The sequence below is a fragment of the Xiphophorus maculatus genome, chromosome 19, assembly GCF_002775205.1.
Source record: "Xiphophorus maculatus strain JP 163 A chromosome 19, X_maculatus-5.0-male, whole genome shotgun sequence".
NCBI classification, from domain to species: domain Eukaryota; kingdom Metazoa; phylum Chordata; class Actinopteri; order Cyprinodontiformes; family Poeciliidae; genus Xiphophorus; species Xiphophorus maculatus.
Window position 1 is genome coordinate 4,908,767 of NC_036461.1, and position 16,533 is coordinate 4,925,299.

The window sequence follows — 16,533 nt, forward strand, 5'->3', positions numbered from 1 at the left end:
TAAACAACCATTAATAATTGCAAAACCTCTTTACTGCTGACCCGCCATTTTCTTTATCTTTACATTGAATCTACAAAGCAGATTGTATGAAATACATCCAGAGAAAAACATGTCCATTATTTCGGTTTGTACCTATTTTTTGTTGGTTTGTCCGTTCTGCAGCCACAAACACAGTAATACAACAAAGTGATTAAAAACTAAATTTTTGAATATTACTTTCATTATCAGAACACTCCATGCCCTGACCATGAAGAATAACATCTGAGTGAAGGAATCATGTCGAAAAGGTGTTATTAGATTAAAAGTGATGGTGCATAAATGACGGATTTTGCTATTTTTTTGTCTGTAGTGCTGGATAAGGAGTCAAGCGTAGTTATTTTCTCTGGCTGGTCCGTCAAACATTTGGAGTCAAAACAAAACCAGTCTCAGGATTCTAGATTTGTTTCTACAGCTGTAAAAACAGACATAACCAGTGCTAAGCGTGCGCTATCGCCAGTCCAAGGTGGTGGGGAGGAAACTCATACGTTTTCTAAAACGTTAATGAAGTTTCATTGCAGATGATTTCTATAATCAGCAATCAATGTAACAAAAGAGTAAATTGTGAATGTTTTAGTTTGTTTCTTACATGTCTGTATATATAAAGAGACAACAGCCAGTTACCCTCAGAAGCTAATAAGCTAATCTACATATTTATTGATTAGCTTCTTTTTTCTAAACTATTGGTTGAAAAGCAACACAAAGTTGTTTTGTTAACTGATTCTTGGGTCAAATGTTTGCTGAATCAGGGTTCATTTAACCCAACATGGGTGATGATGGGGTTTGATTAACTTCAATAAAATGGGTTAAAGTGACCAAAGCCTGCAGTTAAAGTTTCAAAAGAATCGGTTGAAAAGAAAAGAAATGGTAGCCAGCATTACTAAGCGTTATATTTGAATAAATAAAATCTAGGTGGGTGAAATTACACACAAAAGCCACCAAATAATTTAACACTCATGTTTTTAAAACATACTTTGATTCAACAAATATGTTTGTTTAGGATTGTAAATGAGTCAGGCATTGATAAAAAAAAAAAAAAGAAGACATTGTAGAAGTGGGTTTAATTTTTGAAAATACTTTTAAAAAAAAAGTTTTTTCCTATTAGAGCAGTCAACGTTTTGAATGTTTGCACTGGTTTTTCAATGACAGCCTCTGTACCTTCACCCTAATCTTTAGCTCCCTCCACATATTCTCTGCCAGATTTAAGTCAGGGTTACAAGTTACCTTAAATCTAAATCTGCCAGGACTACAAAGAATTTTAAGCCTAACTTTATGTTTAAGAGCGTTTTAAAATATTTTAAATGAGAAACTCCTTGGTGTTGAACATAACTGACACACATTTCTGCTACCTCTTTTATAGTTTTAAGGCTAATGAACAAACTCATTATTCACTATGAAATCCAGTGAATTAAACAGAAAAATCCTCAAATATGCAAATTTTCCACTCAAATGTATAAAAATAGCCCACCAATAGGTGAATCCGTGAATACTGAGCCTGAAGTCAACATTTTTAAATGAGGTAATTTTTTTTATTTTACCATATCCTGACCATATCCTGGGTCAATGGGTCCGAATTTGGTTAAAACTGCCCAATTTCTGTCCCAAAAGCCCGAATCCAGCTTTTTGATTGGATAAATTCTCCAGCATTTTTTTGAGTTGTTCCAATTTTTCCGGACAGATACAAAAGAACAACTAAACTTCACACAAGCTAAAACTTAGAGCAGTCTTTCTCAAACTGTGGTCCGTGGGCGCCCCTTAGTGGTCTGCTAGGTACTGCATGTAAACGACCGTTTATTAGCCGTGACGTCAGCTCAAAAGGCGACGCTAAAGCTAGCATAAAAAAATAATAGATGAGTGGCTTAAAACCGTGTCACTCAAAAGTGAAGCTGAAGATACCGGTGGGAAACAAATAACTTAAAGATTATGTGGTTGGAGGAAGTCAAGAAATTATCGTTGAGAGTATTGGTGAGTCATTCATGAGCGATTCGATTCTTTTGAACGGCTCTATGCCATGACCGAGTCTCAGTTGGTGAGAACTGTTATTTGTTGTACTACTTTGCTTGCTTACAATGCTTTGCTTACGTGCTAACAGCTATTGTTGTTTTTATTTAATCGGAAAATAAATATAATTGATATAAATGGGTGGATAATTTTTATATTTATTAGTGCAAAAGAGGATTTTTGTTTCAGGTAAAGCAACTCAAGTCTATTTTTTTCTCGTTATGCTTCTACATTACAAATATCCCTAACATGTTATTAATTCACACAACACTTGGTAGTAAAGATCAACTTTAAAAATATATATATTATTGGACAATAATGAAAAGCGTAGAATCCACTTTCTGAATCTGTAAATAACTAAACGCCCCAAATAGACTTATTTGTGATTTTGTCTTGGCTTGCCACATTTACAAAACAGATAACAATAAGTAAGTTAAGAGACTAATATTTTAATTTCAAATTGGATATATTTACTTGTGTTATTGAGGGGGGAATTTCGAGTTAGGTGTTTGTTAAATGGGGTAAGCGGTCCACAGCCTGAAAAAGTTTGAGAAACAGTTTATTTTGCATCTTTTGGTTACTTTTCATATTAAAAAAGTTAATGGTCAATTGTGGAACTTGTGTAAGGTTGTGTCTTATAATGGATCGAGGGCAAAAAAATCCTGAAACTCTTCATCTTTAAGGACTAAACTGCTATTTTTCTATCAGGAACTGTAATATTTTAGTCATCTGGACCACAAGCAGAAAGTATAAAAACAATTCTTTGAAACATAGGCCGTCTGAAATCATTTATGGTTTCCATCAGAGTGATGAAACTCTGCTTTCTGAGTTAAAGCGAGTAGCCCTGCTGTGGCCGTGAAATGTCAGCAGAAAGGATGAGCGAAAGGGACAGATTTTAGATGTTATATGGTGAAAAAATTAATCGTGACCTTTTGAGCGTGAAGATGCTGGGTGGAGAGTGAGCTCCTCCAAGTCTAAGGCCGTTGTTTGCTCTCTTTAGGGGGCCAGTTTATGCCTCCAGCAGAGGAATTCAAGCATTTCACATTTAAGACTTGAGTCATGGGTTACCTTAAAAAACAAACCCCACCAACGGCAGTGAAAAATGATAAAATTACAGCACTGCAAAAACACAAAATCTCAAATATCTTTGTACACTTGAAATAAGACAAAACTAACTTTTTTTTAGCAAGAAATAAGAGCTTGTTTAAGTCAATAATTCCTTAGTGTTTATGAAAAAGTACGAGTGGAACTAGTTTAGATTATATTTTCTAAACTTTTTGGTAGAAATGTATTCTCTGTGACCATTCTTTTTTTTATCTACAATGTTTTAAATCCTCCTTCATACATTATAAATGCAGAATAACAGAACAAGATACAACTGAAGCTGAGAAAACCCCATCAAAACAAAGTCTTACTAAATTTTTATGTCTAGTTTATAGTGCAAATATCTTAGTACACTTACAATAAGACAAAAATAACTTTTCAACAATAAATAGTTCCTTAATATTCATAAAAAGTACTTGTTCCATTGGCAGATTATTTAACTTATTACAAGACATTTTTTGCATTTTATAAGTGACATAATCTGCCAACGAAACAAGTACTTTTTCATCAATATTAAGGATTTATAGACTTAAAACAAGCTCCTCTATAGCTGAGATGTTTTGTAGTTTTGTGTTATTTTAAAACTAGAAACAAATCCAAAAATATTTGGTAAGATTTTGTGTTTTTGCAGTGTAGTACATGCCGATTGCTTAAACAAGCTAGTACGAAGCAAGTACTTTTTCTGCAATTTTAAGGATTTATTCACTGAAAACAATCTCCTATATCTAGCTGAATAGTTACTTATAGGTTGGTTTTGTCTAATTTCAAGTGAACTAAGATATTTTCACTAGAAACTGGAACAGGAATACTTAGCAACATTTCGTGTTTTTGCAGTGATGAATGAATGAATGAATGTTTTAGCTGAAAAGAGATACTACATGCTAGCTAGCTGGGAACATGAGCAGTCATGGCATGATCTTCTGATTTTCTGTTCTTTCTGCATCATTCAGCTGAAAACACATTTGTGTTTGTATTTACCACTTACTTGTGTAGAAAAAGTGGATTTGATGAATTGTTGGATGTGTGAGACACACAGAGGTTGTGAATCTGTTCTTTCACGGCTGAATTAAATTGTTGAAGCTATTTAGACTCTTACCTTTTAAAGAACAAATGGCAAACAGAACGAGGAAGTGGAATATTATTAGAAGTTGTTTAGTTTTAGCTCTACCTTTAAACGAATAATTGCAATCTTTACTCTTTCACTGTAAAACATTTGAGCCGCATTTAGTTGTCTACTGTCTTCTTCTCTTTAAAGTCAAATAAATTCAGTGAGTTTTTAGATTTTGAGCCTAAATGTGTGTTTGTAAAAAATAAACTTGCAGGAGTAAGTGGTGTTAACTTATTAATTTTGTCAAACATCCAAGAGTTGAATAAACTACAGATTTTAGGCTAACACTTAAAAAATTAAAAGAAGAAAAAGACAGGAGTGGGAACTATTTCCCAGAATGCTTAGCAGCATGTTTTAGTACCCTGATATGGAAGTGCGCTACATTGATCTGACTCTTGTGTTTATTTTAATGCCCTTTGCACACTACATGTTTCTGAGGTGAATTCACTGTGATGTTTAATAAAATTCATTATCAGATCAAAAATGTTCATGCAATTCGAAACAAGAATTTAAATTATTATAAAGTGAAATAAGTACCGTAGTTATTTTAACTTGATATTGTGAGTAAAAATAACAGAGAAATGTGGCTCTTTAACTAGATGAGGGCTGATTTTTTTTGCATATTGTGAAATAATTAAATGGTTAAGTTAAAACTCACAATTCAAGATTAATGAACTTACAAAACAATGTTTAGACAATTTGTCTCTCATTGTTAAATCTACTTTATGAACTTTAATTTCTGAGTTCAAACCAAAACAATATTCTTGTTGACTTAAATTTTATTTCCAAGGCAGCAGGTAAAGTTTCATTTTCAAGTTAAACCACCTTCAAATGTTTTACAGTGTTTCTGGTCTTAGAAAGCAACAAAGAGCTGGATGTTTGTTCACTTTTTAAAAGTCTTGAGTGCTCATCACATTTGTTGGTGTTGTAAATGATATCTTTGTATAAAAGTGTTTTTTTTTCTACTGAAAGTGTTAGAAAGAAAGACGTTGTAGAGCAGCTTCACAGCTAAAGGGTTTTATGGCAATACAAGTCTGTCAATGTTTATCCCGCTTTTTTTTAGATATTTGAAATTTTCCAGTTTATTTTGAAGATATTCAGCAGTCTGTATGAGAGCTTTCATTCCATATTTGTCAATAAATAGCTCGGCCGCCTTTCATCTCCTTATCATTTACGTCTCTAACCGATTAGGATGAAAAGGAAAACCGCTGTTCTTGAAAACCTCAGTTTGTTCTGCTTGACTTGTTTGACCTTCGCCTTACAGGCTGCAGAGAAACAGTCATGCTACTATTCAGAGATCAGCGGCAGATTGAAGTGGCAGCGGCACGGAGATGTAATCCTCTCTGTCCTCTTTGGTCCATTCGTCATGCTAGTTAGCATGACGAAGTCACGTCATGTGTCCAGCGCCCAGTCCATCACTCTCAGTCAGCAGCTCAAAGCTTTTCTCATTTTTGAGGGTTTATAATATATAATTTGCTAAACAACATGTAAAATATTAATTTTAGGAATCCTAACCAGTCTAGCAGGACAGATTGAATCTGCAAGATTAGTTTGCATGTCTATTTATGCACATTAAATGATTTAAATGTCTATTTTAGTTCAAACTCAACTTTTTATTTGGCCTTCTAGGCTGTAGAGAGACGCATAAATAGAGCCTTTAGAAAAAGTTGTGTGTCTATTTCTTTACATTCTGCCAAACTCCATTAACATGAAAAATTGTTTAATAGTATTTAACTTTAAGAAAGTGGTGTCCAAACTTTTGTATCAAGGGCCAAAATCCCCAAGTTGAAAATCTTCAGGGGACAAAATTAGTCTTTTCTCTCCATTAAAACATGCAAACATCATATTGATGTGAATTCTTTCTCCCTTACCTGCACAACAATAAATTGAAAAAGTAATTTTTAAATTTTTTTTTACTGAAACCAACATTAGTATGAAATTAGCAGTAATGCTTACATTTATTTAACTTTTTGAGTCAATTATTCTCTATTTTCTTGGTCTATAAATTGGTTTTGGTTCATTTCCAGCGGTAAAAAATGAGAATTTTCTTTTAAAACCTTTGTTTCTGAGTGAAAAGTTGTTGGATGTTTGTGGCGTGACATCATGCTATCATCTGCTAATGAAAGAAAAATTATTCATTTTGTAAGATGTGTACGTGCCATGGAAATCTCACCCTAAAACAGTTTTAAAAAGTGTCCATATCATCAGCTTTGGCTCCATATGCCCAAGACCAAATTTGAACTATTTTTCAGGGGCCACACAAACTCATTCCAAGGCCCACAAATGGCCCTCGGACCGCACTTTGGACACCCAAGTACTCATAAAATGCAGAGAAAGCTGTTTATTCATATTTTAACAGCTTTATATGTAATTTTATCAGTATATGTAGCCACTAATGGCCATTTTGAGAACATTTATAATCTTGATGTGACTTCTTGAAGCATTTTTTTATTCTTGTATATGTGAGATTATTATTTTACTCTTCCAAGTAGTTTTTAAGTGTTTGGAAATCTTTTGGGTTTTTTTGTTGTTGCAAAAAGCAGAGCTGAAATTAACTTCAATTAAACTGGAAATCTGAATAAAACTTTACAGAGGAAAATAAAGTGATACACAAATATTGAAGATGAAGGTTATGAAAGGTTTTGTTTACTGGCAGGAAATGGAAGAAGTGAAGAAGGAAGATTGACCCTGCGCTCAGTCTGTTTGTGCATATATTTAGCTAATAAATGATGTTTTTCAATGCGCCGTCTCTTTAGTCCTTATCTGACTTGAGTATTTTCTCCTCCAACCAGGCAGAATGTTGTTTGTCTTTTTAACCAAAGCAAAACAGTGGCATATATCTCTTCCTCTCTGTTTTTCTTTTCACAGTAAGCAACGCCTGGCAGACGTTTTCTTACACCTTTGATGAGAACTTCTCAGATGAGTTTCTGCCTCACCTGGAGGATGACACCCAAAGTAAGATTAATGTGTTCAGACAGTTGAACTGAATATTTTGACGATGATTTGAGATAATTATATGAATGTGAATGTGAGCGTTTTGACCCCGAGCTCCAGCACTGTTTTAGTCTTTTCTCGTTTTATTTTGTGTAACTTTGGTTGTGTTGAAATTAGTAGATTTTACATTTTCTTTTATCAATATTTTTAATTTTAATTTTTTTGTTATATTGACTTTTTGATGTTTCTAATTAATGTGTTTTTATTGTTTTTTTATGCACATTTTTATTTGGTCTTTTATGGGTTTTTTTGCCACAACATGCATAATATTTTGGATAGTGTTGAAACTAGATTATTCCATACAGACACATCCAATGAATTAAAATATTATTAAAAGTTCATTTATTTCAAGAACTTAAATAATAAAGCATATTATATAGATTATTTACACACTGATAGATGTTTGAAAGCCTTTATTTCTGTTCATTTTTTATTTTTTTCCCTTACAGTCAATGAAAACATGACATTAAAAATAAGAATAATACATCAAATGAATTGAAAAAATCACATTTTATTACAGAAATGTGGGCTTGATAAAAAGGGTATTTAATACCTGCTTAAATGTTGTTATTTTAAGGTATTTTTAATCTGAAAAACAGGACTTATAGTGATATATACTCAAATTTATTGATATTACTGTCAGTTTATTCTGATTTAATGTCAAACAGTGAAATTTACAATGATATTTACAACATAAATATTGTATATTTAATAATTTAGCAACTTTTCACAAACTAAATAAAATGTAAAAAACAAATGGATTTGGATCACCTAAGTTTTATCAAGTTTTGAAACTGAAAAACCAAATACTTATGTCTATTTTGCATATTTGAAGAGAAATCTCCAGAATCTTTTTAGGCTTTAACTTAACTTGGAATTAATGGAAAATAAAAATTTCAGAAAAATCAAGAATGCTTTTCATGACAATACATTTGATCAAAAAATAAATAGACAGTGTAATATATTACCTTTAGAAGGGCATTTTTGTGCCTTATGCAATCAAAAGGGACCTGAAATTCAGGGACCCAGAAATATTTTTAAGAATAAATTAATAAAATGAAGAGATAAAACATTGAAATAAATTCCAAATGCATATCTAGGGATTAAGTAACAAGAAACCAAATAAAATATGCATGGTTTGAATGAAAAGTTAATGTTTCAGTTCTTATTTAAGTGAAAACTCAGCGCAGAAGTTGCTCAGCAGAGAGAAAACACTTTCAGTCAGAGCGGATATTTTTAGGACGTTTCAAGTGTTGACAGAGGGCATCTGTGAAGCAACAGTTTAATGATAAGCTTCGTATTTCTGTGTTTTTTTTGGAGCTAGAGGGATTTAGTGTTGTTAGTTTTATGGTGGCTGTTTCCTCTTCATTAATCACATTACATCTTGAATGAGTTCTTCCCTCTGATCCTGTTCATCATCCCCCCACAGACTCACAATCACTCAGGCTTTACAGCAGACCTGTCTGCCTGGCTGCTATAAACTGAGTTTAAGTCGGGTGAAACCGCACATCTTATGTAAAACATTAGTTAATCATGAGGTTTTTGACATGTTTTGATGTTTTAAGGTATTGCACTCACCGTGGAGTTGAACCAAGTTGTTTTTATTTGTTATTTTGCTTTTGCCAACATAGATTTTACCTCTGTTTTGATACTGCTTCTGCTTTTTGTGCTTTTCTCTGTTTTTACTTTAGCTACAGATTTGGTCAAAGGTTTACATTCACTCATCAGAGGCACGAACGTCAAACTAACTTGATCTTCCTTTTTCCAGAACTAAATGATGAAAGAGAGAGAAAATTTTTTAAACAAAACAAAAAAAACCCTCTGTACTTCAGTTTGAATTTATTGTAGATTTTCTCTAAACCAATCAGGGTCAGAATTATACATACAGGCTCAAATAAACACACATTTTTGTCTAGCAGTTGGGGGTTGTAAAGTGTTTTTTAAAATCCTTTTTAACTATTTGTTTTTAGCGTAACATACCAAAATATTCCCCATAACACTACAGACTTGGCCTTAATTATTCTGTTCCTCTCCTGCTTTATCATATTGCCACTTGTTGACCAAACCCAAAGATACTTTGGATCATGGGAGTCAAACTCATTTTTATTTTGGGCCATATCAATAATCTGGACGTTCTTAAAGGGGCAGTTGTACCAAAATGTATTGATAAAACCCATTAAAATGTTAAAAATATTAATAAATAGCTGTTTGTTTTATCATTCAATAAGTGTTTCTTAAAATTAAATAAAATTGAACATCTTTTCACAGATCCAGGAGGGATCAGTCCCTCCTGGATTTTGATTGTTTTTGTGTAGTTCTGCATTTAGAATCACAGATTTTGTGGTGCTGATTTAGAAATTTAATTTAGAAATTAAATTGCAAGGAATTTTTTACGATATTTGTGTTAATGTATGATGTTAAATGTGACTTTTTAATCACCTGCCGTATCGATCACAGACTATAATTTGACATCAAGTAAGGCTGAGGCAGCAGTGATTTAAATCCAATGTTTCTAACCAATTTTGAGAAAAATTTGCAGTAAAATCAGAAAAAATGTGGGGCTCTTTTCATTTTGTGTGAAATTTGCGTGAATTTTGCAAATTGGTGAAAAACTCGAGGGGCTTATTGATGTAATTTGGCCACATAAGAAGCTACGGTGGGCCAGATTTGTCCCCCGGGCCTTGAGTTTGACACATGTGATTTAGATCCTCTGTTTCAGGGAGAAAATAATAAATTTTCTGTTTTTACCACAGTTTTTCATTGCATAATCACTCCTCTTTGAAAATAAAAGGTTTGTTCAAAGCGTTTTATGCTGATAATGACTAACCTCTGATTATGTTACAGTTACCTCTTGTGATTTTGAGTCGTTGTGCTACTGGACTTTCACATACAACAACACTCACAGTGACTGGTCAGTGGTTTCACCTCAGCAGCTCAAAGGCACTAGGGCCAGGACGACGCCTGAAATTGATCACTCTCTGGGTCGATCTGATGGTGAGACTCACTGATGAATTATCGATTTGCATTTCACTCATTTTAGTTTGATCAAATGCGAGATCTAAGATATTTTAAAGTTAGTCCTATGTTTCCTTGAACAGGTTAGGATAGGACTAACATGTTCATTACATTTGTGTACATAATCATTCTTAGATAATTATATTTTAGTCTCAATTTGAGCTCATTTCATAATGAGCTGTTTTAGGGCCTCTTGTCACTTTAAATCTTGGGTTGCTAGGTAACAGGGCAGAGTTCCGCTGTGGTTGCTAGGTAACGGGCTGGGCCTGCTGATTTGTGCCATTATATTTGGAAGGTTTTTGAAGCATTTTCCAGATGCCAAAAAAAGCATGAAATTAATGCCAAAAAACCAGCTGGGTGCGTTTATTTAAGTAGCACACAAGTGTTCAATTTCAAGCCATTCAGGAAAACCAGAAAAGACTGAGAAAACATGCAGCAGAAGGTTCAGCCTCCAGAACACAGCCATTGAAATGTAAAATTTTATTTCTAATGATTAAAACACAAAATATTACCAAATATTTTTGGTCTAGTTTCTAGAGCAAATATCTTAGTACATTTGAAATAAGACAAAACTAACTTATAAATACATTTTCAGCAAGACATAGGGTCTTATTTTAAGTAAACAATTCCTTAGCATTGATGAAAAAGTGTTAGTTCCATTGCCAGATTATTTATGTTATAGGAAAAATGTCTTGTTATAAGTGAAATCATTTGTCAGTGAAGCTAAAACTTTTTCATCAATATTAAAGAATTAGCTCCTATAACTTGCTGAATAGTTAAGTTCTGTCTTATTTCAAGTATCCTAAATATTTGCACTAATCAAAACCAAAATTACTTGGTAAGATTTTGTGTTTTTTCAGTGTAGTTACTCTAAATTAGCTGATACTCAAACATCAAAATTAAAATCTCTTTTTTTACTTTGAGTGTTTCATAAATATTAAGGAATTATTAATCTAAAACAAGCTTCCATATCTTGCTGAGAAGTTTTGTAGTTTTGTCTTATTTCAAGAGCACTAGAAACTAGACCATAATGCTTGGTAAAAGTTTGTATTTTTGCAACGTAGAAACCCAAATGGAAGTACAAATACATGCAAAGTTTTTCATAATAGTGCTTCTTCTTTGTTTTGTCCCTTCAGGGCATTTTCTTCTTCTGAGTCCATCTGATGCAGAGAAATGTGAGCACCAAATAATAAGTCCGGTCTTGCCTGGGAGCAACAGACAGTGCATTCTGCAGGTTGCTCTCTATGAATCCGGTCCGACTTTGGGCAACCTGACAATCTTGATCAAACCTCTTCTGTCAGATTTGATCGTTCACTCTGAGGTTCTCAACCAGAGGAGACCAGACACCCACAGGTAGCCATGAACAAGTCTGTCTTTGTCTCAATAATGTTGTTCTGAGCTCATTAGTTTGTTTTGTGCTTCTCTAGTAAAATAAAAGTAAACAACGCCCAGATTCAGACAATGAAAGGTGACATTCCTCCAGAGAGAGCAAGGTCAACAGATGCTAGCAGAGCTAAGAAAATGAAGATTTAATTTGAGGCAGAACTGCATATTGTGGAACAGCAGACAGACCCTTGTGTATTGTTTGGAAACCATGGGCAGGTATTTCCTATTGATGTGATGCTGTAGTGCAGCCATTTTTAGACCAGCTAAAAGCATTCATGTCTCTGGATGTGGGCCGGAGATTTATTTAGATGTAATTGGTGAGGACAGAAGAGAGGATGGATGGGCTTGTACAGTAAGTCGGTACGCTGGCTTTATTAATATCTCTGCGGTAATGGACCTTGCAATTTCATTATGAAGCACACACACCCCCACACACAGCGTTTCCATTTATTCAGCTCGTCATTCATGTCGTACAGAAGTGAGCAGACGTCGCTTACTGAAACTTTTTAAACGTACGTTATTTCACAGAATTTGAGGTAAATGGAAAAATGTAAGGAAATCAGGCAAAATGTCAATTTCCAGAAACCTGAAGGTGCCTCTTTCATTTGCTCAAATAGGTAAATATTTCCAGACATCATATTGTTCATGAATGAAATGGACAAAATAAAAAGACACTGACATGGGCTGAAATGGCACTCAAAGAGGAAGAAGCTGTCATTCAAAAAGCAACATTAAAAACCAGTTTACAATTTAAAAATGCACTCAGGGTCAAAAATCTTGAAGTTTTTGCTCATAGTAATCAGTGTTGCATTTGGTGGAAAAAGCTTCACACAAGGTACAGTGGTGACAGCATCATGTTGTGGATGTTTTGATCTTGTTGATTTAATCTTTTCCTTGTATTAGACCATTTGTAATTATCATTTTTTGAGTTTTAAAATTATTTCCTTTGAGTAACTTTTCTTTTTTTTCTGTTTGTTAGTGTCAGGGTTTTCCTTTTGTTTATATTTCCTCCGTTCCTCAGCGCAGCTGCTGCTCATCTCCTAATTTCCCTCTGCCAGCTCTCTTCCCCAGGTGCCTCCACTCACCTGTGATTAGCTCTTCCGGTTCCCATGTCATTCTCCACTTCTTCCATTCTCTAACTGTTAAAACACAATTTTACCAAATTTTTCTGGTCTAGTTTTTGTGCAAATACACTTGAAATAAGAAAAAACTAACTTACAAGTAACTTTTCAACAAGACACAAGCTTGTTTTAAGTCAATAATTCTTTAATATTTATGAAAAAGTACTGGTTACATTGGCAGATTATTTCAATTGTAACATGGGAAAATTGTCTTGTTATAAGTGAAAACAATCTGCCAGTTCAAGAAGAACGTTTTTATAAATATTAAAGACTTATTTAAGCTCCTATATCTTGCTGAGAAGTAACTTGTAAGTTGATTTTGTCTTATTGAAAGTTTCTTAAGATATTTGCACTAGAAACTAGACAATACTTGGTAATAATTTGTATTTTTGCAGTGTAGCTTCCTTTTTGCATTGTTCTCTACGGGTTTTTTTTAGCATTATTCTGACAGTTTCCCAGTTCTTGCTCCATGTCTGTTTATTAAAGACTCCAGCAAACTATTGAGAAAACCTCTAAGAAAGGTTACTATTCTGTCATTTGTCTGTCATTATTCTGTCACGTAATAAATGTGACAGAATTATTTATTATAATAATTTAATTTATTATAAATTACAAACATTTATAATAAATGTTCGTAATCCTAACTGATTGAAAACAGGACAATAAAAAATCTTAGATGTATTTTTATGTTTTCAACTTTAACTACAGAAGTTTCCAGAAATGAATGACTAAAAAGCTTTCATTGTTATCCTTTGACCAGGAATGAATGGCAGGTTTATAAAGCTGTGATTGGTCAGATGGATGAACCGATTCAAGTGACCCTGCTCTACACTTCCTGTGTGGGTGAAGGTGAAGTCACTGTGGCTTTGGACTCTCTGGATTTCATCGACTGTGGCTCAGGTGAGTTGTGTTTATTCTGCAGCTCAGTTTTTTTTGTTCAAAATGTATAATAATTTTATTGCAGTTTTCTTTTTCCAGCTTATTTAAACTCACAGTTTAGATCTGGCAAAATACTTGCCACATTCTCTAAAAACAGTTATAGCAGCTTAATTTAATGGTTCAAACAGCAAATATACATTATTATACATCAATTAATTATTTATTTATTGTTATATATCAATTATTTTCACTGTTTAAAGGCTGGGAAGAAAAAACGAAGAGCCCACTGCCCCCATTGAAAACCTGAGAGTTATTCCACCAAATATTGATTTCTGAACTCTTCCTGAGTTAAAACATTCGTATTGTTGTTTCTAAATGAATATAAACTTGTTTTCTTTGCACTGATGTCTGAAAGCACTGCATCTTTTTTGTTATTTTGACCATTTCTCATTTTCTGCAAATAAATACTAAATTTTTGCTTTGAATTTCGGAGACATTTTGTCAGTAGTTCATAGAATAAAAGAACAATGTTCATTTCACTCAAACATAAGCCGATAAAAAGTAAAATCAGAGAAACTGATCATTTTAAGTGGTCTCTTAATTTTTTCCAGACCTGTAACTGGAAATATTGGTTATTGGCTCAAATTTTCAAATAATTGTGTCCCTACAAACAAGATTTCTGAAATTTCTTCTTCAACATAAATGTTTGCTAAATCCTTTTGCTTTTTTTTGTCTCTCTACACTGCAAAAACAGAATCTTACCAACTGCTTACCAACTGCTTTGCAAATATATTTGCAATAGAAGCTACAGCCGTAAAGGCTAATGCATAGCATTTAAGTTGTTTTTCCACTTTTAGCACATTGAGCATGATACAGGAAGGTGATTAACAGCACTAAGTCCCGCCTCCTGGCTCTGATTGGTTGTTTTTGACTGGAAGTTGTGCATTTTTGCAGACCGCAATATTAGCACTGGGATTATTTGCCTCATACCATACTGTCACAACATGGTGACAGTCTTAATAAATATATATAAAAAACATTTTTTACTAAAAGTTACATGATGTAGCTTTAAGTCTATTCATCTAGTGTGAAGAACTAACACCTCATGCAACCCTTTGACCTATGCAAACACTCATCGGCTCTTTTCCAGCTTAAAATTTAATAAAATGTGGTCAAATATAATCTTAGTGGTGAGTTTTAGCGCTTGTATTTTAGATCACATTTACCAACTGAAAGTTTTCCTTGTTTGTCCTGAAAGTTGAATAATCATGGAGTTGTTGTGTGACTGCAGGTGATGAGGCCATGGACCTGAATCTCATGTGTGGAAAATCTTTCCACTGCGTAAACTCGGACGTTTGCATCAATCAGAGCCAAGTGTGTAACTTCCACACCGACTGTCCACTAGGAGAAGACGAGGGGTTGATCTGTGGTGAGCGCCACTTTCTGACTCTCTATGCCTCAACAGCTTTTGCAAGACTTATCCTGAGAGTTTCCAAACAAAACAAAGATTTTCATTTAAATCAGGGGTGTCCAAACTGCGGGCCGGGGGCCATATGTGGCCCCTGAACTGATACTTTTGTTGCCGCCAACTACAATTCAAAGATTACAGAAATTCAGCCTGCCAAGCAAAGGTGTTTGACACCAATTAATTGTTTTTCATTAGTGTAAAATTATTGCAAACAAATTCAAATCTTGTTTTGTTAGAAAAATTTTGTTGAAATACAAAGTATTTATATTTTAATAACTTTTCCCTATAAATTCATTGCAAGTAGTAACTAATTTATTTAGTGACTTTTACTCAAAAGCAAACTTTGGTCCACCCAAATCTGCTTTTAATTAATTAAATCTGACTAATTACACCAAACATAATCCAAAAAGTGATCCAAATCCTGCTCTTATTTCCTGAGGGAGTCTTCCCAAAGGATCAATAAATTACAAGTCTAAGTCTAAGTCTTATGGCTGAAGATTTTGTTGGCATCCAACAAAATCTGCAAATTGGTTGCCTATGTTTTAATAAGACAAACATGTAAAATCCTTTTTTTAAATTTTGGCTATACACAATAATATGACAGATGTACACACTTCATTCTTTAAAAAGCATCTACCGTATTTTCCACACTATAAGGCGCACCTAAAAACCTTCAATTTTCTCAAAAGCCGACAGTGCGCCTTATAATCCGGTGCGCCTTACATATGGACCAATATTGAGCCACAACAGGTCTCGCAACTACGGTAAGCAGCCGCCGACTTCATTTTCCCCGTAGAAAAAGAAACGGGGGAAAGCAGATGCCGACTTCATTTTCCCCGTAGAAGAAGAAACGGGGGAAAGCAGCCGCCGATGCAGCCAGCGGTGCACGCTGGGATTTGTGTAAAGACCCCAAAATGGCTCCTATTAAGACACACGCTTATGACGCAGAGTTTAAGCTCAAGGCGATCAGTCACGCTGTAGAACACGGGAATAGAGCTGCAGCGAGAGAATTTAACATGAACGAATCAAAGGTGCGGAAGTGGATATATATTGTGATTGCACTAACATTTGATTTACCGTAACAGCATCAGACTGTTTTTTACGTGTTTATTGAATCGAGGAAAAGTTCCCCTCCACTATATGTTATACCTTGCTGTTGTTAAAAGATAAACTGTGTCACGAAAATACCACGTCACTGACTTTACCTCGGGGAAAATAATAAAACAGCTGTTAATTCATTTTGGGAATGAACGGAGTTTTCAGAACGCTGGTTTCTAGTCTATTAATAAAGTTTGACTGACCTATCTGACTATTTTGTTGACATTCCCTTTAGCGCAGCTCCATCTAATGCAGGGGTCTCAAACTCCAGTCCTCAAGGGCCGCAGTCCTGCAACTTTTTTTTTTTTTATCGTCCCGCAAGG

At 34.1% G+C, this 16,533-nt stretch overlaps 1 protein-coding gene across 1 annotated transcript in view; it reads left to right on the forward strand.

Annotated features, from left to right (window-relative positions):
• LOC102223978 (leukocyte tyrosine kinase receptor) overlaps nucleotides 1–16,533 on the forward strand; it is a 75,967-nt gene that overhangs the window by 21,116 nt on the left and 38,318 nt on the right. Inside the window, exons 2-6 of the mRNA XM_023353088.1 lie at nucleotides 7,118–7,204; nucleotides 10,088–10,237; nucleotides 11,395–11,611; nucleotides 13,526–13,665; nucleotides 14,936–15,073. Coding sequence (XP_023208856.1) covers nucleotides 7,118–7,204; nucleotides 10,088–10,237; nucleotides 11,395–11,611; nucleotides 13,526–13,665; nucleotides 14,936–15,073 — 732 coding nt within the window. The remainder of the gene's footprint in view (nucleotides 1–7,117; nucleotides 7,205–10,087; nucleotides 10,238–11,394; nucleotides 11,612–13,525; nucleotides 13,666–14,935; nucleotides 15,074–16,533) is intronic.